We start from the raw sequence: 27,433 nt of genomic DNA on the forward strand, positions 1-27,433 counted from the left end.
GCCTTATAACGGCTAACTTCACTCTTAATTGGTTGACCTGTGTGACGTTTTTTCAAAGACGGAATATGATTGGCTCTTTATTATTGCTTATTTTTTATCATCAACGTAAAAATCTGTAAAATATAAAACAAATTTCTGCGTGATTTTTGCTGTTTTCAAATTTCAAACTTTAATTTTAATTATTTAACGTGGGAGGAAAAATGTTTCGGAAACGCCGCAGTGACGTCATCGCCGTCTTCTTCCGGGTCACGCTCCTCACGCTGTAAAAAGCATGGCAGCGAAAAACAAGCACCGAAAGAAACCCAAACCGACTAAAGTGAGTTTTCGTCCAGCGGAGGACGAACCGGAGCCTGAAAACGGCGGCGAGGGGGAAGACGAGCAGGCTGAAGCCGATGAAGGTGGAGGCAGAGCCGGGAAGGAGGAGGAGGAGTTCAGCCTGGAGGAGGTTTTACGGCTCGGAGGGACACAGGTCAGAGAAACCAGACCGCATCCGGAGATTTACACTTTAATCGGTTCAGTCCGGTCCGGCGGGGTCAGGACAACTGATATTTGATCAGTAACATTATTTCATCTTTAGTGGCAGCTGCCAGAAACAAGAGTTGGTTCATCTGTGGACTGTCTTATCTGGTTCATCGTTTATTCGGGTAGTACATTAAAGATTGATAGTCAATTTAAAATTAACTCAGATCAGCCATGTGTGAAATAAAATACCAAGCAGCAGAGCAACGAAGACCAGACAGCGCAGACATTTTGTCTCCAAACACACTGTTTAATAAACGTTTATGAACGCGTCTCATTTTTTGCAGGCTGACTACATCCTCCTCGCCGGCCTTGACGACTCCAACGAGCTCGTCGATGGAGGCAAGAAAGGCGCCATAGATGATCTGGAGGAAGGCGAGCTGGAAAAGTTCATCACCAAGCTGGGAATCAGGGTGTTTGCTGGACAGCAGGTCATTGCTGATGAGCCAGAGGACGACGGTGCTGGAGAGTCCGGGGAAAAAGAAAGCAAGAAGGCAAAAGCCACAAACCAACAAGCCTCCAAGGACCAGCAGGTGGCCAAGAAGAAAGAAGTTCAGGTAGCTGCTGGGAAAAAGGCCAAACAGAACCTGAATGTGTTTGAGTTCCAGCGGAGGCAGATTCTGCTGATCAAACCTGGTGGGAAGTGGTTCGACCAGGAATACACTGCTGAGGGCTCAACAACGTCCCAGGACCCCCAGCTGGTCTCCCAGTACAAGACGCTCGCCCAGCAGCTGCTTGAGGCCGAGGTGGAGCTCTACAAGAGCAAGAAGAACCTGCAGAAAGGAGCCAACTCCAACTGGATGAAGACCGTCGTCTCCTCCGGCGTGCTGGCGGACAGGATGGCGGCCATGACGGTTCTTATCCAGGATGCTCCGGTGCACACGCTGGAACACGTGGAGAACCTGGTGTCCATGGTGAAGAAGAAGGGCAGCCGTCGGATGGGCCTGATGGCTCTCGACACACTGCGGGAGTTGCTGCTGTCCGACCTGCTGCCGGAGAACAGGAAGCTTCGCACCTTTGCACAGCACCCGTTTGACCAGCTGGAGGAGAAGGCCAGCGGCAACCGGGAGGCCCGCGACCGCCGCCTTGTCCTCTGGTACTTCGAGCACCAGCTGAAGCATCTCATCGCTGAGTTCGTGGCGTCTCTGGACACGGTGGCTCATGACACAGTGCTGGCGACCAAGGCGAAGGCGTTGGCCACTGCCCACGAGCTGCTGTGCAGCCGCCCGGAGCAGGAGCGGGCGCTGCTCATCCAAGTGGTCAACAAGCTGGGAGACCCCGAGTACAAGACGGCGGCTAAAGCGTCGTATCTGCTGGAAACGCTGCTGCACAAACACCCCAACATGAAGGGGGTGGTGTGCTGCGAGGTGGAGCGGCTCATGTTCCGGCCCAACATCAGCGTCAAAGCGCAGTACTACGCCGTCTGCTTCCTCAGCCAGGTGATACTGAGCCACGACGAGGCCAACCTGGCCACGAAACTCATCACCATCTACTTCTCCTTCTTCCGCGCCTGCATCAAGAAGAAGGACATCGAGTCGAAGATGCTGAGCGCGCTGCTGTCAGGCGTGAACAGAGCGTATCCCTACGCCACTGCCGGGGATGAGAAGGTGAAGGAGCAGATGGACACGCTGTTCAAAGTAGTCCACCTGATGAAGTTCAGCACGGCGGTCCAGGCGCTCATGCTGCTGTTCCAGGTGATGGACTCCCAGCAGACCATCTCAGACCGGTACTACGTCGCTCTCTACAGGTAAAACCATCTGTTGAGCTTTTGAGGGATCCTGTGATGTGTTCTAACCAGATCTCCTCTCCTGGACACAGATTTTTCTTCTGTAGCTTGTTGCTCTTCAGAACAGTCAGGAAACCGAAACGCTGAATATTTTGCAAGACTCACTCACTTTTCTCGTCCTTGTTCTCTGCAGGAAGTTGTTGGACCCCGGGCTGTCGTCGTCCTCCAGACAGAACATGTTCCTCAACCTGCTGTACAAGTCGCTGAAGGCCGACATCGTGATGCGGCGAGTCAAAGCCTTCGTGAAGCGCCTGCTGCAGGTCAGCGCTGAGCAGAGTGCCAGCTTCGCCTGCGGGGCGCTCTTCCTGGTGTCGGAGGTCATGAAGGCCAAGCCAGGCCTGAAGCTGCTGCTGCAGGAAGACATGGTGAGACGGACAGTCGTTTAAAAAAAAAAAACAAAAAGCGGCCTGAGGCTCTTTACTTTGGATTTGAAGGTTGTTCTAACGTCACTTCCTGTTGTTTGTTGAGGCTGGAGAGGAGGAGGAAGAGTTCAAAGACCTCGCTGAGGACGAAGATGAAGAGGAGCACTTTGTGGATGTTGACAAACTGCAGGAGGGGGTGACTGTAGAAGCAGAAGGAGCCAAACCCAAAGCATCATGGGTACACCACCAGAATCTGGAAGGTGAGTCTGCAGGGACACAAGAAGAACCGTGTCGCCGCTCCACGTCGTCTTCGTGGTTTGATATGATTTTTTTTTTTCTTTCTTCTTCTTCAGGAGGGAAGAGCGTGCTGAGCTACGACCCGCTGCACAGAAACCCGTTATTCTGCGGCGCCGACCGATCGGCCTTATGGGAGCTGCAGAGGGTGAGACACAACAAACACAAACTGGGGCTTTTATCATGGTGGGTGGAGGTTGATTATTGTAACAGAGAGGAAATAGTAGAAGTCACTAAAATAAAAGTTCATAAAAGAGGTTGGACTTCCACAATAATAAACATTTATGTTATAAGTGTGCTTTACATATTTGTTTCCTTCAGCAGGAAATGAGACAGTAAAAGCTTCAGAATCTGTTCAAACAGTTTTATTTCTTTTTTATGTTTGTGTGTCTGCAGCTCGCTCAGCACTTCCATCCTTCAGTGTCGCTGTTTGCAAAAACCATCCTGCAGGTAAAAGTTCCCCTCTTAAACTCCAAGTCTGCTTCTCGTGTCTCCGGAGCGTCAGTGAAGTGATCGTTCCGTCTCTTGTTTCCACAGGGAGGATCCATCCAGTACTCCGGGGACCCGCTGCAGGACTTCACCCTCATGCGCTTCTTGGATCGATTCGTCTTCAGAAACCCCAAACAGCTGAAGGGAAAACGTAAGAAATTATTGTTGCTTTTAGTTTCAGTACGAAGAAATCAACACACAAAAACTCAGACTCACTTTTCTCTGACAGTTTTTATTGGTGATTCAGCTACAGAATGAAAAACTCAACTAAAAGAATATTTCTGTTGTTCAGAAAACACAGATGCTGCAGTGCTGATGCCCAAACAGAGATTACCTGTCAGCTACTTACCAGGTGAGCGCTCTCCTTCTGGAGGTTTGTGTTCACTGAGCAGAACTGATGTTTACGGAGTGTCAGTGAAGTGATCGTTCCGTCTCTTCTCAGTGAACTGTGAGGAGTTTCTGGCTAAAGAGGAGAGTCAGATTCCTGTGGACGAAATCTTCTTCCACCGGTGAGTCACACACGATCATCACGTTTATTGATTTTTATTTTGAGATACTTTTAAAATTAGAAATCTGAAAAACAAAAGTTCCTATCGGCTGCTTTTACTTCGATTTACAGTTTAATCTGTAATTATTCTTAATTCAGACTTTGTTAAAAAGGCATTTTATTAAGTTTAATATTTTATTATTTATAATTGAAATATATATAATAAAATATGAATATATGAAATATAATTAAAATAGATGGAAATCATATATGTATATAAATATTCAATATTAATTTAGAAATCTTAAATTTGAGTTTCAGCTGATACAGATTCAGAATGAATGATCAAGACCACCAATAATCATAAAATCCTCAAACATGGGGAAACTTTTAGTGTCTTTCTTATAGATTAAATATTTTTAGTTTAACTGATTGTTGTCCTCAACAGCTTCTTTAAGACACGTCAGCAGGAGAAGAGGATTCGTCGTCCACGAAGAGACGGAGATGACGAGAGTGTGGAAGATGTGGATGACGAGGAGTTTGAGAAAATCCTCGGTGAGTGTTTGTTCGCCGTCAGAACAACACTCAGTGTGAACGGATTTTTAATACGGTTTGATCTCTTCTCTGCTATGAACAGATTCCTGTGAGGCAGACTCGTACTTCACAGACATGGCAGTTGACGATCTGGACTTTGCAGGGTGAGTTTTCATTTCCTGGTGGCTCAGTTTGGATTTTTGTTTTTGGTTCAGTGTGACTTCGACTTTAACGCACAGCTGACTCTCCGTGTTTCCGTTTGATGTTTCAGTAACGTGAAGCATAAAAAGGGGAAGAAAGGCGAGGACTCGGGGTCGGACATGGACGACTCAGATATGGACGACCTGGACGACGAGGAAGTGTCTCTCGGCAGCATGGACGAGGAGGACTTTGGAGATGAGGTGGAGGAGGAAGGAGGGGTGTTCATGGATGTCGATGGAGACGAAGATGACGATGATGAAGGTGAATTGTCTCTATTAATCAGATGGAAACTGATTTCATGATAATGATAACTTGATTCCTGGGCCTGGACACTGAGTCGGATCTTTCTTTGCTCTCTGTCAGTGCCAGAGCTGGAGGAAGATGACGGTGCTGCGTTTGGGGGTGAGTACAGATTTCCTTAGACATGCATGTACCATGGCTGACATGGGAAGGATCAGTAACTGAGTTGTCATGGTAACAGAAAACATCCCCATCTCAGGTCATATGAAAAGAATCATTTTGCAAACATTTAAAATTGAAAAGATAATGAAGCTGATGTTAATATGAATTTAAATGAATAAACAATCTCGTGCAGATTCAGATGATGACATCACTCCTCGCACCAAAAAGGCGAAGAGGAAATCGTCAGAGGAGCTCGACTTCTCCGGATCTTTAGGTTGGAGCTGAGTTTATTATTTATTTAACAAAGTTTAATGTCAGTTTTATTTCACTGATGTTTCTGCTCGCAGGTTCTAAACAAGGAAAGAAGAAGAAAAAAGGAAAGAATGAATCAGCCATGTTTGCTTCTGCTGAAGAGGTGCGTTTGGTTTGAGTTTTTAATATCTGAATCTTCAAATCAAAACATGTAGAAATGACTGCTCCATTATCAATAATCTGTATCGATGAAGCGAACATGATTGTTTTGTGGTTTCACAGTTCGGTTCCATCCTGGACGAGAACACCGGCTCCAAGTTTGACAACATCGGACTGAATGCCATGAGCAACACTGACAAAGCAGGTGAGACTCCTGATCAGATCTGGAAAAGCAACACATAACAGACGCACACACATTGTGGTCATTAAATTAGAAAAACAGCATAAAACTGTTATTTTTGTCGGGTTAATTGTGCGTCTTTAACAGCTGATTGATGAACGCGTAGAAACAAAGCAGCAGCTTGCTGGATACCAGCTGAGTTTAGTGACATCTCCAAAGAGAAGTCACTCACATCAACTCTACTCTGAACTATAAACTCATGAGGAACAGAGTCCGGTCACAGAAGGATCCTGACCGATGATCCAGCTGTGTTCGTGTTGTGATCAGACGGGATGATTCAGTCTTTTCTGGCCTTGCAGGTCTGAAGCAGCTGAAGTGGGAAGCTCAGCGTGACGACTGGATCCACGGCCGCGACGCCAAAACACTGCGCCGGAAGAAGACCATGTTCAACAAACGGAAGATGGCGTTTGGCCGGGCCAGGACAGGAGGCAGGGCGGGAGGCAACAAGAGGAGGAAGTAGCCGGTAGCTCGGGTGGACTTTTCACTCCCGACTCCTCCATCAGTCCCTTTTGGCCGACCACGCTTCGTGGTCGCCCTCGCGGATGCCGCACACGCCCGCCCACTCGTTGGACTGGTAGTAAACTGGGAGGAAACGGGAGCAAATGCATCAATGTAAAGATTGTTTTTTATAAAATTAAAGACTTTGGTAGATGAGACGTTTGGCTGTTGTGGCAACACGTTTCTCTGATTTCCAGTTAAATATCAAGCTTTTTTTCTATTTTGACTGAACAATCATCAGAATCTGTTTCCTTGTGAAGATTAAAGTTTAAACAAACTTGTGTATGTTTTACTTTTCATCAGCTGTTTTCACACTATATTACAGCTTAAACCGTTTAGTGATCAAATATGAACTAAATCTGAAAAGTTGTAACTTCCAACAGAGAATACAAAGATGAAATTTTTGCCACATACCTTCCAGAATTGATGGAAACTTCCTGTTCATGGTGCTCCTGAAGTCTGTCGGAGACAAAACAAGATTTTTAGTAAAAGAAAATGGGCCAGTTAAACTAGTGATGAAGAACATTTCCTTTGTTCTAATTTATCTGCTGAGAGAGGCGACAAACGACTGTCATACTCCAAAAATCAGCTCTCTGCGTCAGTGTCTCATACCTCGGCTGTTGTTCATCATGTGAAAGAGACTGTACGCCCCAAAGACACCCAACAGCTCCACCACGATCACCCCCTTCATGAGCTTCTTGGCCAGGAGGTTGCGAGACATCTGAGGAGAAATGGATGCATTGAAACACAACTTTATTTGGACCAACAACGACAATAACTGACAAACACCTCGATTAGTTTGGATTTTCTACTGATATTTAACATTTAATTACAGTATGTGGGACAATGTGCAGGTTTAACATTCTTATTTAATGTGAATCATACAAATCCAAAAGAACAGACCTGAAATGATCGATCAGTAATCAGCTATCTTAAAAACTGATAAATGATTTAAATCATCGAGGCAAACTGGTTTTTCAGCTTTGAACGGCTCGTGTTTCCACATTAAAGCTTTAAAACTTTCACAATCATCCAAATATTAACAAGCTTGTACAGATTTGTAAATTGAATTTCTTGCTGGAAATGACTTTTATCGTAACTATTGTTGTATTTCTGTTTTTATTATTATTGATTCAGTCTGAATAACGAAGCTAAAGAAGCAGCCTGATCTGATCAGAACTAATTTAATGATTACACTGTTGGTTTTCTTACACCGTTTTAACTTCATGTAATCAGATAAAACACGAAGAACTTTTGTGTTTTAGCTTTATCTTTAAATTTAAACTGTTTTCAGATTCAGAGTTTTTCAACGTTTGAAAAAGAAAATACCAATTTAAAACCAGATTTTTCGCCTCTAATTAACCTTTTAACACCCAGAACTTAAATGAACTCACCTTCAGCCCGAGTCAAATCTGTAAAGTAAAAGTAAAAACAGTTAAAAATCCAAAATGTGACACAAAAATCTGCTCCTTCGTCCTTGTGCGCCTCCAAGCTAACCGCTAACCGAAGCTAGGAGCTAACAGGCTAACAAGTACGGAAGCTCGCTCGGTTCAAACTGTCTGACAACGGACTTTTTCTACGCGAACATTTGAGCGACAGAAATTCGTGTTTGATAAAATGTTCTATTTAATATCTTCACTCATTATTTTAATTTTAACCGATCATTATAATATCTGTTGATAACTGTTTGTATTTTCCACTTCCTGTTCTCACATATTCGGTATTTCCGCTGCAGCATCTGTGAAGTGCCGCGATATTTTAAAACCTCGAGAAATAAGTCTAAATAAAATAATAATAATAATAATAATAAATTTAGGCACAGTGGTACAAAACAATAAGGGTTCAGATCAGATGTGTGTCTGCAGCAGCTTCAGGCGGCCGGCGGGTGTCAGTGTGGACAAACAGCCAAGAAAAACATCCAAACTGGGAAAATTAGATTTGATGCCAGTTCATCCATTTGATTTCTTCCTTAATAATTTCCTGAGGCTGTTGAATGAGACAGACACACATTCGTTATCTACCTATTTAATTGTTAATTGAAATAAAGGCTGTATTTTTATCTTTACAGAGTACAATAATATGAATAGAATATAAAATAATCTGCAGTAGAGGAGGATAAACACAAAACCTAATATATTATTAGGTGGATCATGACACAGTGAAGCAGTAACTTCCTCAGACTTAACTTGTTTCTTTTGACGCCTTCCTGCTGCAGCAGCTTCAGTCTCTCTTGTGTGAGCTTCACCGAACAAAAGAGGAAAATATTTCAGGTTGTTTGAACGTCCACAAAGGAAGGACGAGGTCTGTGTGTGCAGAGAGCATGGTGGTCCAGCTCGGCTGTGTGTACCGTCTGCCCGGCATCCATTCAGAGTCGCCGCCAGGTAAATACACACTGTCAGAGCACAAACAGGAGGAGGAGGACAAAGACCACACAAATGATGTCCAGGCTCCTGAAAAAGAGACAGAACACGGAGAAAATCACCTTCAAACTCCAGGACGGAAAACACCAGCACATTTACAGGCCTGGAACAGAGGCAGGACCTGCTCCTGGTGCACTACGACTGTGAGCTACAACAGAATCTCAGATTCTGCTTTAAAGCCAATTCATAACTTTTCTGTCAGCCATCTTTGTTTTATGAAACCAGACCTGCTTTAGACTCTACCCTGATTGGATGGTGCAGTCTGTCAGTCACACCGCAGCCCCGCCCCTAACCCCTCCCCTTTCCCTCTAAATGGAGCATCATTTAAAAAATGAACATCAGTTTGTATTGAAGACTGTAAACTAAAGAATGAGACTGTAAACTCATCATTTTCCCATAGACGTCAATGCTATCTGCCCGGCGCAGCTGCCCCCTGATGGTCATACTGGAGATTTCACTGTCTGTTATTTGATCCACATATTTCACACACAAGTGAAGATTTCTCCGTCAACATGAGCAGCAAAGATGTGAGAGGTCAAAGGTCAGACTCTTCATCTAAAGCGGAAACAGAAACGAATCAGATGAACATTTTTGAAATAAACATTTACGGTTAGAACAACAAGGTGTGGGTAAAAACAAAGAGTTATCTTTGTGGAAATAACGAATTATTATTATCAGCTGTTACTTTCACAACTTCAGGTTGAAGCACCAGCGCTTGGAAAGCATGACGTGACGTCACTCTGGCGTCTCGCGCAGACTTGTTGAGACTATTGAAGTCAGGACGTGAGCTCGCGGAGGACAGAAGGAGGCCCCTGATTGGATACCGGCTCTGCAGGGTCTGGGGGTCCCGCGGCTTCAGACCGAGTCCCGGTCTCAGTCGCTGCCCGGGAATGAGCCTCCAGCTTCGGCTCTGAGCAGCCAGGAGGACTCCGAACCGGATTCCGGACCAGGCGGGCTTATCTGATCCGGCGCGTGCACGATGCTGAGCGCCTTTAAGATGGAAGGACACGAACATCCGGACTGGACCGGCGGGAACTACTACGGAGAGACCGAGGTCTGTGCACTCTGTCCGGGGGACAGGCTGAGCCGAGTCCCGCTGACGGCTCGGTCCAGATCAGGACAGTCTGGATCCGAAAAGATCGATGTTCCGATCAGAAATACAGAAAAAAAAAACGATTTAAATGAGCATTTAATTCTGAAATATTCTAATAACTTCTATTTCCGCGCATTGTGTACATCAGCTCTTCTGTTATTTATCAGAATTTAAAAATGACTTCTTGGAAGAAAATCTTTAAAAAGTCTTCTTCAGATAATTATTTTAATTTGTGTAGAAAATCATATTACACAGCGATTACATTAAATTAAATGAAGGTGAAATGGCTGCTCATTGGTTGGAGGGATTAAGTACAAAAATTAAATGTAGGTCTCGACTGGAAAATTTAAAATATGTTTGATATATTAATTTTACAGAACTTGCAATTAATATAAATGATTTAGTTATATTTTGAAATCATAAGAGAAAATATGATCTCTTATTTTTTATTATAATAATTATCAAAAAAAATCATCTGCTTGATATTTACCGTTTTGAGTTTTCTGCTTGTTGAAGCAGCATCAAGTGTCTCAAATAAAATAAAATATCATGAGATAATGTTCATAAAAATAAGATTTGTGAAATATAGATGTGATTTAATGAACCCTCACTTTGTGCTGCTCTTTGGACTGAAAACATAAATCATTTATAATTAATTGTAATATGTGTTAAGTAACTGCAATCCAGGTGCATTGTGGGTAAATTAAAAGCGCGGTTCAGTCACACATGCTGCACTTATTAGTCAATTAATCAATCATTCATCAGAAAATTAATTTTGAAGCATTAGTAGTAAAAGATGTCACAAAAGTTTATGAACAAATGTGGATTTGTATTTCTGTTATTAAAATAAATAGATTTTTTTAAAAGCCGGATTAAAACCTAACAATAAAAAATTAGTCTGACATTTACTTTTTTTATGAAACAATAAATTAAAGGAGAAAATAATTATATTTCTGGGTAATTAACAAAAATATAATTTCTAAAAGACGTCAACATTCAGACAATAAATATTCTATTAAACATAGTTTTTTATATTTAGTGTAATTGATGCCATTTTAATTAGATTTTATTTGAATGAAATTAAAGGCCTTCACTGATAATAATCTGATTTTTCTGATGTTTTTCAGTGTTTTTCTGCGGCGGGAAACATGAACTCCATGAGCTACATGAACGCGCCCGGTGTCGGTGTGACCGGAACCGGACACATGAACCAGGTCGGGCTCGGCCCCCCCTCGGTGCCCACCGGGATGTCACAGAGCCCCGGGGCCGTGATGCATGCCGGAGCCGGGATGAGCCCCATGAGCCCGCCGCCCTACGGGCCGGTCCCGGTGATGAGTCCGGTGTACGGCCCGGCCTGCAGCATCCGGGCCAGGGAGCCCAAACCGTACCGGCGGAGCTACACTCACGCCAAGCCGCCGTACTCCTACATCTCCCTGATCACCATGGCGATCCAGCAGTCCGGAACCAAGATGCTGACCCTGAACGAGATCTACCAGTGGATCATGGACCTGTTCCCGTTCTACCGGCAGAACCAGCAGCGGTGGCAGAACTCCATCCGGCACTCTCTGTCCTTTAACGACTGCTTCATCAAGGTGCCCCGGTCCCCGGACCGGCCCGGGAAGGGCTCCTTCTGGGCCCTGCACCCGGACTCGGGGAACATGTTTGAGAACGGCTGCTACCTCCGGAGGCAGAAGCGCTTCAAGTGCCTGAAGGAGGCCGGGGCCGAGGAGCGGGAGGCGGCGGGGACGCGCGGTTCGGAGGGGGGCTCGGTCAGCAGCACCGGGTCCGGGTCCCCGACCCCCCGCCCCTCCTCCCCCCCTCCGCCCTCAGAGGCGAAGGCATCCGGGATCGACCCCAAACTGTTGCCCCCCAGCACCGCGCGCCTGCCGTCCCCTCTCGCGCACACCCAGCACCTGCTGGCGGCCCCCCACCCTCCTCATCCTCCCCATCACCACCACCACCACCATCATCACCACCCCCACCCGCTGCTGCTGCACGACCCCTCCCACTTGAACCCGCATTACTCCTTCAACCACCCGTTCTCCATCAACAACCTGATGTCGGAGCCGCAGCCCCCCAAACCGGACCCGGTCCTCCAGTACGGGGCCTACGGCTGCCCGGTGTCCGCCAAGACCGGCCTGGATCCGGCTCACAGCGAGACCAGCTACTACCACGGAGTCTACACCCGGCCCATAATGAACTCCACATGAGACCGGAGGGGGGGGGTATTAAAAGCGGATAAATGAACTATCTGAACTTCAGTCTGCTGTGTTTACTGTGACAGATGGAAAAGGCTGCTTTTATTCTTAAGATAAAGTTTCACAATAAAAGTTTGGAAATCCAGAGCTACTATTATTATTACTATTGACAAACCTTCAGGAGAAAAGAATAAATATGTCAAAGTTCAAACAATCAGTGTCGCCGTGGAAATAAATCAAGGAAAAGTTAAGCCTGCTGAGATCCAGTCCAACCCCGACCACATTAGTCCAGGAAGGTTCTGCACGTGCACACAGTTCGATGCTAGCTCGAACCTGAAACCATCAGGTTCATCCTCTGCGAACCACGAACCGCGTTTGGATCCTTCAGAGTAAAAACTGATGGTGGAAAATCAGATTACTGCTGCAGCACCACGAAAGATAAACCTTCAGTGTTTCCAAACTGTGATCTGAGAAACAATAAAATGATTATTAATCAATAATCAATAATATCTGAGACTCATAAACACACAGAAAAGGTCAAACTGAGGATGAACCAGCTTAAACAAGAACAACTGTTTAAATAACATTTCTGTCTGAGTGAACTGATACGATAAGCAGCAAAGAAATTGGTGATGCAATCATTAATAAATGCTGAAATATTCTGTAAAACGGTATAAAACAAAGCTTTGTTTGAATGTGAAATGTTAATATTATTTATTAACCTCCCAAACAGAGCTCTCACTAACTCGCTGATCAAACCTGTTTTGTTAATATTTAAAATGAAATATTCACAACATGAAAACACATTCCTGATGTTTACTTTGCATTTTTAAAATGGCTCCTAATATTTGATAAATGTTTTCATCAGATGCTGCTGTGAGCGTGAATCCATTAGACGAGTTAACCGAGCAGGATGACAAATCCAAATCATTTTCTGTTATAAAACAGGCCGCTGATTAAATCATGACTTTTAAAATCCCGTAAAAGGGTCAGAGGTGAATTTATGATGTCAGTAAATCAACAATCGACAATCGCATTAGTTCCCTGTTCGTTTCAGTCAGAGGAATATTTATTTATGAAAATATTTATTTTCAGCACATTTCACAGAGCAATAAAACATAAATCACAGATTTACAGAAAATATATGAAATACTGAATTAATCACTAAACGAGTTAGATTCAATTAATTCAGAGAAGAGATTTAAAATGACATCAGAAATAAACCAGCCCAGAGGTTTTAAAATCCGTTCCAGGTCGAAGTGGAGCGACGACAACAGACAAATCTGATGAAGGCGAGCTGGACTGAAGTGTTTCTTTCTCCTTCCCAGAATGCATCTGGGTGCAAACGTGACAGAAGACTAATGCAGACTGCGGTGAAGGCGGTCTGGTCTGACGGATCAGACACAGGACCAGTTCAGACCAAGTCCAGGTCTTCCTGGTTCAGGAGGTCTGAGGAACATCAATCCAGCATCTGTGGTTTGAACAGAACCACCGAGTCCAGATCCACGAAGGACATCAAGGATCTGCTGCTGACATCACAGTCCAGATCCAACAGCTCCGACCTGCAGGATGTTACGGAGGCGATCGTGTGATTGTGTGTTTGTGTTGTTGTAAAGAGCAGAAAACATGACCCCTTTACTGCTCCGGGACAGAAGCGACCAGCTGCACACGCTGACGTCATTGGAGGTGAAATGAAAGCGAGCCGGTTTTCACGAGCCGTCTGGACGCCGTCTGGACGCCGTCTGCAGACGGAGCAGGTTGTCCATTAACTTCACACACAACATCAAAGAGACGGCACGTTGAATATTAACCACGTCAGCTCCTCCGCTGCCAGTTTGACTCTCCTAATACATCAGTGACGCTCTGATCGGGTCATAAGTCTGGACTCTGGTCTGAAGAGTCGAACCCTTCATCCTATCTACTGACGATCAGGGGTAGAAAGAAGTCAGGCTGTGTTGAAATCTATGGGAAAATGTCCCTCCTCCTCCTCAAAGATGAGTTTATGGTTTCAGTCTAAAATACAACATGATGTTCATTTAGAGGGAAACAGCAGGAAGGAGGGAGCGGTTGGGAGGCGGGGCCACTGTGTGACTGACAGGCTGCAGCCCCAATCAGTAAAGAGTACAGAACAGGTCAGATCCACCTTCTCCTCCTAATCGGGTTTCTTTTGGTTTAGACAAAAACAAGATGGCCGACGGACAAAGACTCTACAATGGGGGGATCCTTCAACCTTTCCCAGAATTCATAGTGTGGCGGCACCAGCAGAGTCCGAGGCCCTAAACGATGACGACGCCATGATAACAGCGAGCCCAGCTGGTAACACAGTTCGAGTCCACGAAACACTAAACCATGACACGGGAGAGCTGCGTTCGATTCCCTGGTGAACCTAACAGTTCTAATACAACAAGAACTGACGTTCAAATCTCTTCCTGAACGTAACCACGACATGACTGTTACCGTGGCGACGGAGGTCAGTACACTGTGTGTCCCCGTTTTTCAGGTTTGGGGGGAAACAAAATTGTGTGATATTCAAACCTACAAGGACATTTTAAGGGGAAATGAAATTTTAAGTCTCTTAATCAGAAGCACATTCGTCTGAGCTGAGGTGCGGGGAGTCGGTTTCTTCAGACTCGCCGCCGCCATCGAGCGTCTCCGTTTGCTCAGGAAAGCAATCAGCACGTTATGAATAATAATGACCTCTCTCTGACCAGGAATAATGGGACGGCTGCATGCCGAGCCGGTCGAGGTCAGGGCTTAGCCCGCCACGCTGCTGTTTGGACAAGCAGTGTTTACCATACACACACACACACACGCATACATATGAGGGATGTCCTGACTCAGTCGCCGCACGCACAATTATTCCTGCAGTCCTTCACAAACCGGGGACCGCAAGACCAAATAAAATAATGGTTTGTTTCCAGCAGCAAGTGTTCAATTGACGAGTCAGAAATCATCCCTGAAGGGCTTTTCTTTCTGCTGATGTCTTTCTTACTCAGACGATTTGACGTCTGGTGACTAAAAATGGGGGTTTCTGCTCTTCCTGCTCGTCTGGCCTGCGGTTCCTCTGCAGGGCTGCTGTCCCTCCATGTGTTCGCTGAGTAAACCTCCACATCTCCCTCGTATTTGCTCTCGGCTTTATGAGGCCTCCGGAACAAACTCAGCAGAAAACGGAGGAGAAACTGCAGTCAGACGGGCCTGGGCGTGGAGCTGTTTTTATTTGGTTTATTTCAGGAGAACAGACTCGGCGTCGAGGTCGAGCTGATGATGGTTGTACGGCGGCGATTCCGTTTTACTTAAGTCCATCTACGTGTGATCTCCAGGAGCTGCTGTGGTTCAGGTGTGTGTTTACCCAGCAGGCAGATGGCCCAACACTGTGCACGTCTAATGACGAGGGTCCATCATCATCATCTGAGCTTCAGGCCCGTCTTTGTTGTCTTCGGCTCCTGTTTATGAATCTTCCAGCTTTCAGTCAACCCTGGAGGACAATAGCCGGCCAGATATAGGCGATTACGGCCCAGACACTTTGGATCGGAGCCGTCGAGGTCAGGGGTCAAAACCAGAAGCGTGTGATTTCAAACATCTTCACCAGATCAGTCCAGAAGAAGTGACAGTTCGGTTCAGCTCGACGGTTTGAGTCCGGATCAGCAGCTTTGTTGACGTTGGATCTCTCTCACAGCAAACAACGATGTTAATTTAGAAACGTCAGAATCGATGAAGAAATGGGAAAGAAAACGAATTTTTCTGAGAGAAATTTACAGGACAAACTGATTTGCAGAAGCTGCATAAAACACGACGGCGTTCAGAAATCGGACCAAACGAGCTGAGCTGGATAAAAACAGGCTGTAACAAACAGGTTCAGCTTCCACCTGGTCACTCCAGAGAAGCTTCACCTTCTTTAAGCTCTGCAGCCTGAAGCCCAGACGGCCTGCTGCTCCCCGGTGGACCTTCTCCCCCGAGCCTGGAGGAACCAGGAGCTCCAGGAGAGTCGGAGCCATCTTTCACCGTATTAAAGTGTTAATAATAATTCAGCATGAGTGATGAGAGCCATCAGTCCGAGGCCTCACGTGGGGGGGCGTCTTTGAACTGCTGACACTTCAAAAAAATAAAAAAATAAAAAGGAATGGAAGACAAACAGCAGTTTTCCATTCATGGACGTGTACAAAGACGCTTTCTTAAGACCAAAAAGAGCTTAAGAGTCAATGTGGAGCTTTTCACACGTCGGCCCGGCCACCCAGAGAGCTCCGGCCCGGGGCTTTGGGATGGGGGGAAATAATTCAGGGGGCAGCAGTCAACTACGGCTAAACGTCAGAGTGTCCGCTGCGACGTCATCTCCGGTCCGAGCCGCGGCGCCACGCGCGGCGTCCGCCTCCGGGCCGACCGGCCAAATGAAACAAAGCACCGGGGGGAGGGGGGGTCACCCGGTGGTACGGTGGCCCGGAGAGCCGCCTGAGCCGCAGTCTGGATTCATGGGAACGGCGCAGCTCCGCCTTTGTGGCTGCTGAGCAAATACTCCAAACTGTTCAGCCCCCGCCGGCCTTTCTCTCCATTTCATTCAGGATGGGGGATCTCAGAGCCACTGAGCAAACACAGGAGAAAGGATCCTGCCATCTTTACTCTGTTCCCAGGAGAACTGCTGTTTTTAATTTGATTTATTTTTTATTTTTTTGGAGCTCCAAGCTGTTGAGCTGAGCTGAGAGTTTGATGTCAGAAAGCTGAATTAATTGCTTTAAGCCGGAGGGGCTGGGCCACCAGTCACCAAACCAAATGTTTTATTGGAGATTATTAAAGCTTTCCCAACACAAGGTGTACAAACACCGAGTCCGGCTCAGTTTTCAGCCTTTCATTTATGGTTTTCAATCATTTCAAAGAAATGCTCTTAGTGAGCAGTTTTTAAGGATTATGGCTAAAGATTATTTTAGTTGTGTCTTCCCTCTGGAGACATTCAGGTACACAAGAAAACGGAACAGATTTGGCAAACAGCTACTTCAATGTCACTTTAAATTACAGCGTTTGATATGAGATTCATTTCATTTCCTCTTCTTTCTCCCTGAAACAGCTGATCCAAAAATAAATCCGCTCAGTTTGGAGAAACCAAACCAAACCAAGTCAAACTAAAATCCTTGGCTCCTACACTACCCACAATGCAGCAGGACATCTGGCAAAGAAAGGCCAAACTACTCCTTTACTGTGTATTAGCACTCATGTCTAATTTTATTATCAGATTTTCCAACTGACCTTGGAAATCAGACTTCCCAGGTCAACTGAACGCAGCATTTGACCTTTTAATCTGTCAAAGTGAGAGAACGGTGACGAATTCACTTAAATATCTCTGAACGTCCTCATAAACTTCTGGATGATGGAATTTAAATTCTCTCAATTCTTGCGGGACAATGACAAAAACATTTTCTGCATACAAAGAGCTTATTAAAACAATCTGGAGCTCAGATCGCCGCTGCCCCGACTCTGACCTCCACTTAGCATCCACAAACAGAGTGATTCAACGTAAAGAGCAGCGGGGCGATAAATACATCTGTGCTGTATGTTATCAGCAGATTAGAGCCTCTTCAAACACGGAGCTCGTTATCAGGAGTCCTGAACAAAGACAGAGCCGGCAAGCTGAACCTGCATCCTCTGAGAGTCAGCACCAAAGAAAGCCTGAAGTCTGGACTTTTAAAACAGGGAAATAAAATATATTAAATTCTGTATAAAGGCATTTCATTTTTAATTTTCCTCATCATTGTGAACATCTACTGAGGCCCTGAAAGGCAAACGGCTTTTCCCTGAATGAAAAAACTGAAACTAACAATTGAATGGAATGACATTAAATAGAATAAAATAAAACTACATACTGTGATTTATGTATAGATAAAAAAAGGATTTATAATATAAAAAAAATTGTCCAGCTTCTCAATAAGGCCTCGAAGTTATTTTGCATTTTTAGGACAAAATTATTCAAACTATCAGCTTCACAATGAGACAAACCAAATAATGGCAGAGTTCCCTCGGTTCAGTAAACATCGACAGAAGTTTGAGGAGACAAAATCTATAAACGGTGTTTCCAGAGAGCCAGAGATGGTTTCGTCCACCAGCTGTTTGGTTTTACTGTTTTACACAATCTAAGGAAATAAGTGAAGACAGAGTCTGCGCTCAGACTGATCTCTCTGAGAAGACGTGATGTCGGTCAACATCTTCTCAGGTTTGACCTTCAAAAGAAAACCCCGAAATCTTCAGAGGAAAAAAATCCATCCAGCTGTTTCCGTCAGAGAATTCCCCCGAGACTTTCTAATCCAGCAGGTGACGAGTTAGTCAGGCTCCAGATGACAGCGATAAAAATACAGAGCATTACATTTTTACTTTAAATGGGATCCAATGAAATTCATCAAAGCAAAATGCCTTTTTTTGTTTTCAGCCATAAAATGTAAATGCTGAATTTTGGATTTAAAGAAATTCTAATATTTTATCACTCTATTAAGAAGCCCGACATTTTTAAAAATGAGGATCACTAAAATCTAACCAAAGATTTATTCTAAAGCTCATTAAAATTTGAATTTAATCTGAGGATATGGACAAAAGGTTCAATTTCAGGAAATCAATCTGCAATTATTTTGACAGTAGATTAATAATTTTGGTTGGTTCCTCCTTCATTTCACAGTTAACTAAACCATCTTTATGTTTTCATGACATTCTCTTTACCAACCAACCCGATCAATTAAGTGTTACCTGGACTTTCTTCCGGATCTGGTTTCTTCTGGTAAAAAAAAAAGAAGATGGCCGACGGACTCTCAGCAGTGACGTCACTGGAGGGCGACAGGCAGCTGTAAAAAAAAAAAAAAAAAAAAATTGAGAAGGTTGTTTAATTAAATTTAGTGAGAATAGATTTGTCCAGCTGAAGAATCACCGGTCAGTTTTTATTATCAGCTGTAATCTGACTTCCTAACTCACACAGATCAGCTCTGGACAAACAAACCTTCAGTCCTCTGGAGTTCACAAAGTTGGAGGTCGTTTGTGTGAATGTTTTCTGAAGGTCCTCCTCAGGTCCAGGCTGGTGGCTCCATCTGCTGGTGGGGCCTCAAAAACACACTGACGTAATGCTTCATATTTCACAGAAACTTTAAAGAGGTTAAATTAATAAAGTGTATCTGACGTATCGAATCCCAAAGAACCTCATTTTCTTTTAAATTCAACAGGATGATTTTTTTTGTTGTTTTTATCCAAATTTGAAGATGCGAGCAGCACATACGAAGTTTTGTTTTTGTATTATTTCAGACTGAATGTGGTTGTGAGGCAGATACACAACAAAAACTCCTAAAAGTTCAGCTCATGAACAACTTGATTCATCATAACATTAAAGTTCAAAACAGCAAATGAACAGAGGATGTGAACGGATCGTCTGTCCGTCTGTTGTCATGACAGCAGCTGATGTCAGAGAAGAAGCTTCAGCAGGTGGAGACCAAACTTGGAGATCAAAGATTTAATGATTTGGATCCTTAATATTGTTTTTGTAATGTTACTTTTTTATCATCTGCTGCCATAAAAAACACTGAAATACTAAATGACCATTTGATTTGACTTTTTGGCACCTTGTGTTGCTATGGAGACAGGACACACCTGTAAAACTGGGCGGACCAGGTGAGGCCCAGCAGGGACACCGTACAGTCTCACAGGGCTCCACTTGGTGGCAGTAACGAGCCGAGAAGCAGAAAAGTTGTTTTTTTTTCCTCATCTTGCTGCTTCTTCCCTTTAAAAGCTCCAGAATGCGCTCTGAAGTGGACTGAACCGGATCCTGTGGCATGTCGACCCCTGAAGGTCGGAAACAATGAAGAGTTTGTTGAGCCTGAAGGACACACACTTGGCGGGAAACATGGCGTGTGCGTCCAGTGTAAACACAGGCGTGTTTCCTGTCAAACTGGCTGCCTGAGCGAACCTGAGAGGACTTAGGAAAGGGAACGAGGGAAGGAAACGAAGGAGGCACATCCTCATTCTGCATTCAGCAGCACGGCACGTCTGTCTGGTTTCCAAATGAGGAATCTGGGGGAGAAATCCCTTTAAGACGGAGCCGCTGATGGAGGGCGAGGAGTCTCGTTTCGACGACCAGCTGCTGTGTCAGACTTCCAGATCAAAACTTAATGTTCAGAGACGACAGGAAGTCGTTTTCTGCCAGACGCTAAAGCTTCTGGGAGGCTGTTTGTCTCCCATCAGCTCGCCGCGATAAGCCGCCGTGGCTGCCTGAGCAAAAGCAGAAGGACCAAAGAGCGAGGCGTCGATCACGATGTTCACCTGAATCATCTGAGCGGCCTCGTCGGCTGTTTGGGCTCAAACAAGAATTCACTTCGTTTGAATTCAAAAACTTTTTTTATGTTCATAAAAGAAGCCTAATCTGTCCTCCGACCATCAGGGGGCGACTCCACGGGCTCAAAGGTCAGATTCTGTTGAAGTCTATGGGAAAAGGATTCATTAGCTCAATAGACAGAATAAAAGGTTAAGGCCTTCACTTTACAGACCTCAAGTCCAGGTCCAGGATTAATGATAGTCCAGGTCCAGGATTAACGATATTCCAGGTTCAGGATCAACGATATCCAGGTCCAGGATCAGAGCTAGTCCAGGTCCAGGATTAACGATAGTCCAGGTCCAGGATTAACGATATCCAGGTCCAGGATCAGAGTTAGTCCAGGTCCAGGATTAATGATAGTCCAGGTCCAGGATTAATGATAGTCCAGGTCCAGGATTAACGTAGTCCAGGTCCAGGATCAGAGCCAGTCCAGGTCCAGGATTAATGATAGTCCAGTTCCAGGATTAACGTAGTCCAGGTCCAGGATCAGAGCCAGTCCAGGTCCAGGATTAATGATAGTCCAGGTCCAGGATTAACGTAGTCCAGGTCCAGAATTAATGATATTCCAGGTCCAGGATCAGAGCTAGTCCAGGTCCAGGATCAGAGATAGTCCAGGTCCAGGATTAGAGATAGTCCAGGTCCAGGATTAATGATATCCAGGTCCAGGATTAGAGATAGTCCAGGTCCAGGATCAGAGATAGTCCAGGTCCAGGATCAGAGTCAGTCCAGGTCCAGGATTAATAATATCCAGGTCCAGGATTAATGATAGTCCAGGTCCAGGATTAACGATAGTCCAGGTCCAGGATCAGAGATAGTCCAGGTCCAGGATTAATGATAGTCCAGGTCCAGGATTAACGATAGTCCAGGTCCAGGATCAGAGATAGTCCAGGTCCAGGATTAATGATAGTCCAGGTCCAGGATCAGAGATAGTCCAGGTCCAGGATTAATGATAGTCCAGGTCCAGGATCAGCGATAGTCCAGGTCCAGGATCAGAGATAGTCCAGGTCCAGGATCAGAGCTAGTCCAGGTCCAGGATTAGAGATAGTCCAGGTCCAGGATCAGAGCTAGTCCAGGTCCAGGATCAGAGATAGTCCAGGTCCAGGATTAATGATAGCCCAGGTCCAGGATCAGAGCTAGTCCAGGTCCAGGATTAGAGATAGTCCAGGTCCAGGATCAGAGATAGTCCAGGTCCAGGATCAGAGCTAGTCCAGGTCCAGGATTAATGATAGTCCAGGTCCAGGATCAGAGATAGTCCAGGTCCAGGATCAGAGCTAGTCCAGGTCCAGGATTAATAATATCCAGGTCCAGGATTAATGATAGTCCAGGTCCAGGATTAACGATAGTCCAGGTCCAGGATCAGAGATAGTCCAGGTCCAGGATTAACGATAGTCCAGGTCCAGGATCAGAGATAGTCCAGGTCCAGGATTAATGATAGTCCAGGTCCAGGATCAGAGATAGTCCAGGTCCAGGATTAACGATAGTCCAGGTCCAGGATCAGTGATAGTCCAGGTCCAGGATCAGAGATAGTCCAGGTCCAGGATCAGAGCTAGTCCAGGTCCAGGATCAGAGATAGTCCAGGCCCAGGATTAATGATAGTCCAGGTCCAGGATCAGAGATAGTCCAGGTCCAGGATTAACGATAGTCCAGGTCCAGGATTAGAGATAGTCCAGGTCCAGGATCAACGTAGTCCAGGTCCAGAATTAATGATATTCCAGGTCCAGGATCAGAGATAGTCCAGGTCCAGGATCAGAGCTAGTCCAGGTCCAGGATCAGAGTTAGTCCAGGTCCAGGATTAGAGATAGTCCAGGTCCAGGATTAACGTAGTCCAGGTCCAGGATTAACGATAGTCCAGGTCCAGGATCAGAGATAGTCCAGGTCCAGGATCAGAGCTAGTCCAGGTCCAGGATTAATGATAGTCCAGGTCCAGGATCAGAGCTAGTCCAGGTCCAGGATCAGCGATAGTCCAGGTCCAGGATCAGAGATAGTCCAGGTCCAGGATTAATGATAGTCCAGGTCCAGGATCAGAGATAGTCCAGGTCCAGGATCAGAGCTAGTCCAGGTCCAGGATCAGAGCTAGTCCAGGTCCAGGATTAATGATAGTCCAGGTCCAGGATCAGAGATAGTCCAGGTCCAGGATCAGAGCTAGTCCAGGTCCAGGATCAGAGCTAGTCCAGGTCCAGGATCAGAGATAGTCCAGGTCCAGGATTAATGATAGTCCAGGTCCAGGATCAGAGCTAGTCCAGGTCCAGGATTAGAGATAGTCCAGGTCCAGGATTAGAGATAGTCCAGGTCCAGGATCAGAGCTAGTCCAGGTCCAGGATTAATGATAGTCCAGGTCCAGGATCAGAGCTAGTCCAGGTCCAGGATCAGAGATAGTCCAGGCCCAGGATTAATGATAGTCCAGGTCCAGGATCAGAGATAGTCCAGGTCCAGGATTAACGATAGTCCAGGTCCAGGATTAGAGATAGTCCAGGTCCAGGATTAACGATATTCCAGGTCCAGGATCAACGTAGTCCAGGTCCAGAATTAATGATATTCCAGGTCCAGGATCAGAGATAGTCCAGGTCCAGGATCAGAGCTAGTCCAGGTCCAGGATCAGAGGTAGTCCAGGTCCAGGATTAGAGATAGTCCAGGTCCAGGATTAACGTAGTCCAGGTCCAGGATTAACGATAGTCCAGGTCCAGGATCAGAGATAGTCCAGGTCCAGGATCAGAGCTAGTCCAGGTCCAGGATCAGAGCTAGTCCAGGTCCAGGATCAGCGATAGTCCAGGTCCAGGATCAGAGATAGTCCAGGTCCAGGATTAATGATAGTCCAGGTCCAGGATCAGAGATAGTCCAGGTCCAGGATTAATGATAGTCCAGGTCCAGGATCAGAGCTAGTCCAGGTCCAGGATTAATGATAGTCCAGGTCCAGGATCAGAGATAGTCCAGGTCCAGGATCAGAGCTAGTCCAGGTCCAGGATCAGAGCTAGTCCAGGTCCAGGATTAGAGATAGTCCAGGTCCAGGATTAATGATAGTCCAGGTCCAGGATCAGAGCTAGTCCAGGTCCAGGATTAGAGATAGTCCAGGTCCAGGATTAGAGATAGTCCAGGTCCAGGATTAGAGATAGTCCAGGTCCAGGATCAGAGCTAGTCCAGGTCCAGGATTAATGATAGTCCAGGTCCAGGATCAGAGCTAGTCCAGGTCCAGGATTAGAGATAGTCCAGGTCCAGAATCAGAGCTAGTCTGCATTCTCATGATTCTTCTGGTAAGTATATTTGCTCCAGTTTACAAAAGCCCAAACCACGAACCCACTAATGTGGGGGGGAAGAACCCCCCAGGTCTGTTGAGGTCCGGATTTGGGATCAGATCATTTCACAGAGTTTGTGAGTTTTGGATTGAACCCGTTAAACTGCAGCAGAAGGAACCGTGCGGCGTATCGGTCGACTCGGCGGCCAATGAAAACATACAGTGGGTGGCGGCTCCTCATGGGCCTGACGACGGGGTATTTGTGTGGACGACTGGACTGTGTGGTCTGGTTCTGGCCCAGCACCAGTCCAGAATTTCCCTCACAGGCCTTACAGGAATTTGGCGCTGACGGAGGAGTCGGAAGCGTTGGATGAATTTATCCAGGAGGTGATTTTATTCCCCATGACTCACACACTAACTCACACTGTGTGGAAAGACACCGGTCCAGTTTGGTGGTCCAAACAAGTTCTTCAGAATTAAAGAACATTTCACTCGTTCAGTGTTCCTTCATGTGTTCTTCTCATCAGTGTAGATTTCAGGGTCAGGTGGGGTTACTTCGTTGTGACATCACAAAGGCTCAGTCTCTGGACCTTTAACATCTTCTCAACAGAAAGTGTGTTTTATTTCAGTGGATCAGTCACTTTTAAGGAGCTGAGCTTCAGTTCTGCTCAGACGGATGATGGATGTGAACTTTCCCTCTCAAACATAAACACGGTCAGTGTTTTCAGCTGTGGCTGCAGACGGGACCTTTCTGCTTTTCCACTATTTTTCCTGCCGGGTGGATTGTTTTTGGCTGCACGTGGAGAAAAGACGGACTGTCGAATCACATATCATGAAGTCATGCATGTCGGGATTCTTTAAAGCTGGTTGTCTCATCTTCCTCCATCAGTCCCTGCAGGAAGGTGTTGTGCCACTAGAGGGCAGCACTCAGCAGGAAATGTTGCCTTCAGCATTTCTTTTACTTCTTCTCTCCTTTTTCACATTTCATCGTCTCACATCGGTGAAAACCTTCTGATGTACCAACTCTGGACTTCTCGGAGCTGTTTGCTGAAAGCTGACGCACAGATGGAGAAATGATGTGACGTCACTTCCTGCTCACGAATCGGAGACAGATGGCCTCATCGGCCTCGACAGCTAAAAAAAGACACCTGGAAATTAAGATGAGACTACACAGCTTCATCATCATCATCATCACCATCATCATCATCACCACAGGATTCACGGCTTAGAAAAAAAACTGAAATAACCGCCATCATGTTTCCTTCATCATCGTTTAACATCAGAATAGATTTGTATTTTTATGTTTAAATTCTTTGTGATGGTATTTTAATATTCACAGTTGCAGTGACGAACCGGATGAAGGCCTCCGTGGTGCTGATGGAATGAGCTGTCCGAACTAAGGCGCTGATGAATGCTGTAAATGGAAACACCTTCAGTGTGAGTTTGTTTCTGACTTGTGTTCTTTTATTTCCTCTTCGTTTTTTTCTCCACAGTAAATAAACGGTGGATTCAGACGGTTTCTGAATACTTCAGCAGGTTTGTTTTTGCAGCAGAGAAGAAGAGAAGGAGGCCGCTCGGCATCTCCTTGACTACACTATGACATCATGGCGTCAGCTCCACCCATGTGTGTTATTTCAGCTCCTGAGGCCTGCGACCGCACCCCGCCCTCCGACGTCAAACGCCGCCGTGACTGTGCCGGCAGAGGACCGCAGACCAAACCAACGGATGACGAATCAATCAGACCTGCCCGTCTGTCTCTGACCCCCCAGCGACCCGCTGGCCCCCGTCTGGACCGGGGCCAGTTTGGCTGCCATCTTGTTTTTCCAGCCTCTACAGCTCCATCTCTGACACACAATGCAACACAACACATTGTGCTGCAGCTTCAATATGTTCAGATGCTCAACAACAACGTTTATTACGTTTTGTTGAGTTTTTAAATTTTTGTGTGACAGTTCAGGACTGAACGTTAACACTTCCTGTTGTAACGACTGCACGGGACCGCAAACTAAAGTCACCATCAAATATTTTAAAATGAAGACATTTTCTGTTGATCAGGTGAAAGATTATTTCATTGATGTCGTTTTATCTCACGTTCATTCAGTCGCACACACACACACACACACACACACACACACTTCATTACAACATGTACACAAGTGAACTCTTTCTGCTTCACGTCATCTCAGATTTGTCTGAACAGGAAGTGGGGGAATGTCCCGCCAGAGTAAAACATCCCTGAGTTTATTTTTTGGCTGCAGCTCCTCGTGAGGTCGCGCTCACATCACATGGTCAAGAGCGTCAGCAGGCCCTTGGCGGGGATCCCCCCCCCCCCCCCAGCTGCTGTAACTCACCTCAGAGCAGATTTATGGCTCCCTGCTGAGGGGACGCCAGTCTGAATGTTCACCCAGCTCCTCTTTGTGTTTGTGGACCTACTGCAGTCGCACACCCTCAGACAGACACACACTTCGCACAGTTGACATGTTGGACGTGAGCGGCCTGTGGAAAGTGTCTAACTGCCCCCCCGAGGACGCTGCAGGCTGGGTGGTCCGTCCATCCACATGTCTGTGGACGGAGACACATTCAGACACACAGAGGTTTGATCTGAAGCTGCACAGAAACTGTAACACAACCTGAAACACAACCGGGGCAGATGGTTTGCACTCAGTGTGAACGTGAGGCGTCGCCATCTTGGCCCGTACCCGATGAATCGGACTATTCTGTCAGTCCTGTGAAGTCCGGCTTTATCTAGTTCTTATTTATTTCTGGAGGGTGTGACAGATTTTTTTATTAACTGTCCTTCTATAATGTTTTTTGTTTGTTTTTTCTTCGGTTCCTTATTATCATCACCTTGTTTTATTGAGTTTGGATGTTTTACCTTGTTGGAGGTTTTACTGAAGGAGCAGGAAGGACCTGGACTTCAGGTGGAGTCCAGATGGTCCAGCGGTGTGGATTTCACACACCAAGACCCGGACCAGGGTTCTAGACAGAATTAGATAAGACGCAGGATCCTCCAGGTGGATAAAGAGGAGGAAAACAGAAGCAGGATCAGGACCCATTCTGGAGCTGGTCCCAGATCTCAGGATGTTCTGGCTCTCAGCTGACACCTTAACGGTTTGGAACCAGCAGCAGCTTCTGAAAACAAACATGGATGTTGAACTGGAACTGAGGCACTCGGTCCATGAAGAGGGTGATAAAAAAAAAAAAAAGCCTTCCTGTGGTGGCTCCTGGGGGGCCACAGCGGGGTCACAGCGGGGCCACAGCGGGGCCACAGCGGGGCCACAGCGGGGCCACAGCGGGGCCCACCCACTGCCCCCCCACCGGAGGCTCAGAGTTACCTTTTTAAACAATGACGTCATTTCCTGTTTTCTTTTTTCCTTCTTTAAATTTTCTCAGTTCATTATGAAATTTAAGCTGCTTTGTGAAACAAGCTGATTCACTAACGACCATCAGTGGGCCACTCCAAAGGCCGAGAATATTGAAGTCTATGGGAAAATCTTTATACTGAAATTCAGAAACTAAAATTTGGACAACTAACAGAAAAAAGTGGATGTGTTCCGGTTCCTGCCTTCATATTCTCCCCATCGTCTGTTGGTGAGAAGAATCTGTGATTGTTCGAAGGTTTCTAACAGGAAACAGACAGCGACACCCAGAGCTGCGGTCGGCCACCTGACCTGTTAATCCTCCAGATCTGAACCGAAGATCTGGACTTTAAGAAAAACCACCTCAGGATTAACGCTGGCAGGCTTTTAAAATAGTTGAGCTGAGGGAAGGGAAGGGAAGGGGGGGTGTAAGGTTTCACAGTAAAAAAAAAAAAAGGTGGTAATGCACCTTTCCCGCAACACTTGAAAGCATCACTGCTGATTATTGCTGTGGAGATTAAAGTCTTTATGGGCTCCTTTGTGTTTACATTCATCACAATCAGAAGATCCTGCTCAGAAAC

General features: G+C 45.8%; 3 protein-coding genes across 5 annotated transcripts; 2 read left to right on the plus strand and 1 right to left on the minus strand.

Annotated features, from left to right (window-relative positions):
* The first annotated feature begins 205 nt into the window (after positions 1–205).
* Positions 206–6,499, plus strand: cebpz (CCAAT enhancer binding protein zeta). Of its 2 annotated transcripts, XM_029496055.1 has the most exons (17): positions 208–469; positions 807–2,266; positions 2,439–2,670; positions 2,774–2,927; positions 3,021–3,109; positions 3,358–3,411; positions 3,499–3,601; positions 3,743–3,802; positions 3,893–3,959; positions 4,386–4,492; positions 4,575–4,635; positions 4,743–4,933; positions 5,036–5,074; positions 5,268–5,348; positions 5,422–5,489; positions 5,609–5,690; positions 6,026–6,499. In XM_029496055.1, the coding sequence occupies exons 1-17, from the start codon at positions 272–274 to the stop codon at positions 6,184–6,186; spliced, it is 3,207 nt and encodes a 1,068-aa protein (XP_029351915.1). In that variant the 5' UTR covers positions 208–271; the 3' UTR covers positions 6,187–6,499. The 2 variants fall into 2 exon arrangements, with proteins under 2 accessions (XP_029351916.1, XP_029351915.1); XM_029496056.1 differs by lacking the exons at positions 5,036–5,074; positions 5,268–5,348 and having other exon boundaries at positions 206–469.
* Positions 5,126–26,603, minus strand: LOC115037489 (protein CEBPZOS). Of its 2 annotated transcripts, XM_029496062.1 has the most exons (10): positions 26,369–26,603; positions 25,845–26,055; positions 18,903–19,735; positions 18,656–18,750; positions 8,572–8,674; positions 8,410–8,463; positions 7,619–7,636; positions 6,837–6,945; positions 6,639–6,683; positions 5,126–6,308 (listed from the first exon to the last, which is right to left on the minus strand). In XM_029496062.1, exons 8-10 carry the CDS (start codon positions 6,943–6,945, stop codon positions 6,226–6,228), a joined length of 237 nt encoding a protein of 78 aa, XP_029351922.1. In that variant the 5' UTR covers positions 7,619–7,636; positions 8,410–8,463; positions 8,572–8,674; positions 18,656–18,750; positions 18,903–19,735; positions 25,845–26,055; positions 26,369–26,603; the 3' UTR covers positions 5,126–6,225. The 2 variants fall into 2 exon arrangements, with proteins under 2 accessions (XP_029351922.1, XP_029351921.1); XM_029496061.1 differs by having other exon boundaries at positions 8,410–8,674.
* LOC115037488 (hepatocyte nuclear factor 3-beta-like) lies at positions 9,624–11,947 on the plus strand. The gene is made up of 3 exons (XM_029496060.1): positions 9,624–9,698; positions 10,865–11,575; positions 11,648–11,947. The coding sequence occupies exons 1-3, from the start codon at positions 9,624–9,626 to the stop codon at positions 11,945–11,947; spliced, it is 1,086 nt and encodes a 361-aa protein (XP_029351920.1).
* Positions 26,604–27,433: the final 830 nt, after the last annotated feature.

The sequence above is a fragment of the Echeneis naucrates genome, chromosome 24 (assembly GCF_900963305.1).
Source record: "Echeneis naucrates chromosome 24, fEcheNa1.1, whole genome shotgun sequence".
NCBI lineage: Eukaryota > Metazoa > Chordata > Actinopteri > Carangiformes > Echeneidae > Echeneis > Echeneis naucrates.

Coding starts and splice junctions, on each gene's coding strand:
- cebpz (XM_029496055.1), top strand. CDS start 272: ATGGCAGCGAAAAACAAGCACCGAAAGAAACCCAAACCGACTAAAGTG. Junction 2,671..2,773: donor TGCTGCTGCAGGAAGACATG/GTGAGACGGACA, acceptor TTGTTTGTTGAG/GCTGGAGAGGAGGAGGAAGA. Junction 3,412..3,498: donor TTGCAAAAACCATCCTGCAG/GTAAAAGTTCCC, acceptor TTGTTTCCACAG/GGAGGATCCATCCAGTACTC.
- LOC115037489 (XM_029496062.1), bottom strand. CDS start 6,945: ATGTCTCGCAACCTCCTGGCCAAGAAGCTCATGAAGGGGGTGATCGTG. Junction 6,684..6,836: donor CATGATGAACAACAGCCGAG/GTATGAGACACT, acceptor TGTCTCCGACAG/ACTTCAGGAGCACCATGAAC. Junction 6,309..6,638: donor GTTTCCATCAATTCTGGAAG/GTATGTGGCAAA, acceptor GTTTCCTCCCAG/TTTACTACCAGTCCAACGAG.
- LOC115037488 (XM_029496060.1), top strand. CDS start 9,624: ATGCTGAGCGCCTTTAAGATGGAAGGACACGAACATCCGGACTGGACC. Junction 9,699..10,864: donor ACTACTACGGAGAGACCGAG/GTCTGTGCACTC, acceptor GATGTTTTTCAG/TGTTTTTCTGCGGCGGGAAA. Junction 11,576..11,647: donor CTCCGCCCTCAGAGGCGAAG/GCATCCGGGATC, acceptor GCGCACACCCAG/CACCTGCTGGCGGCCCCCCA.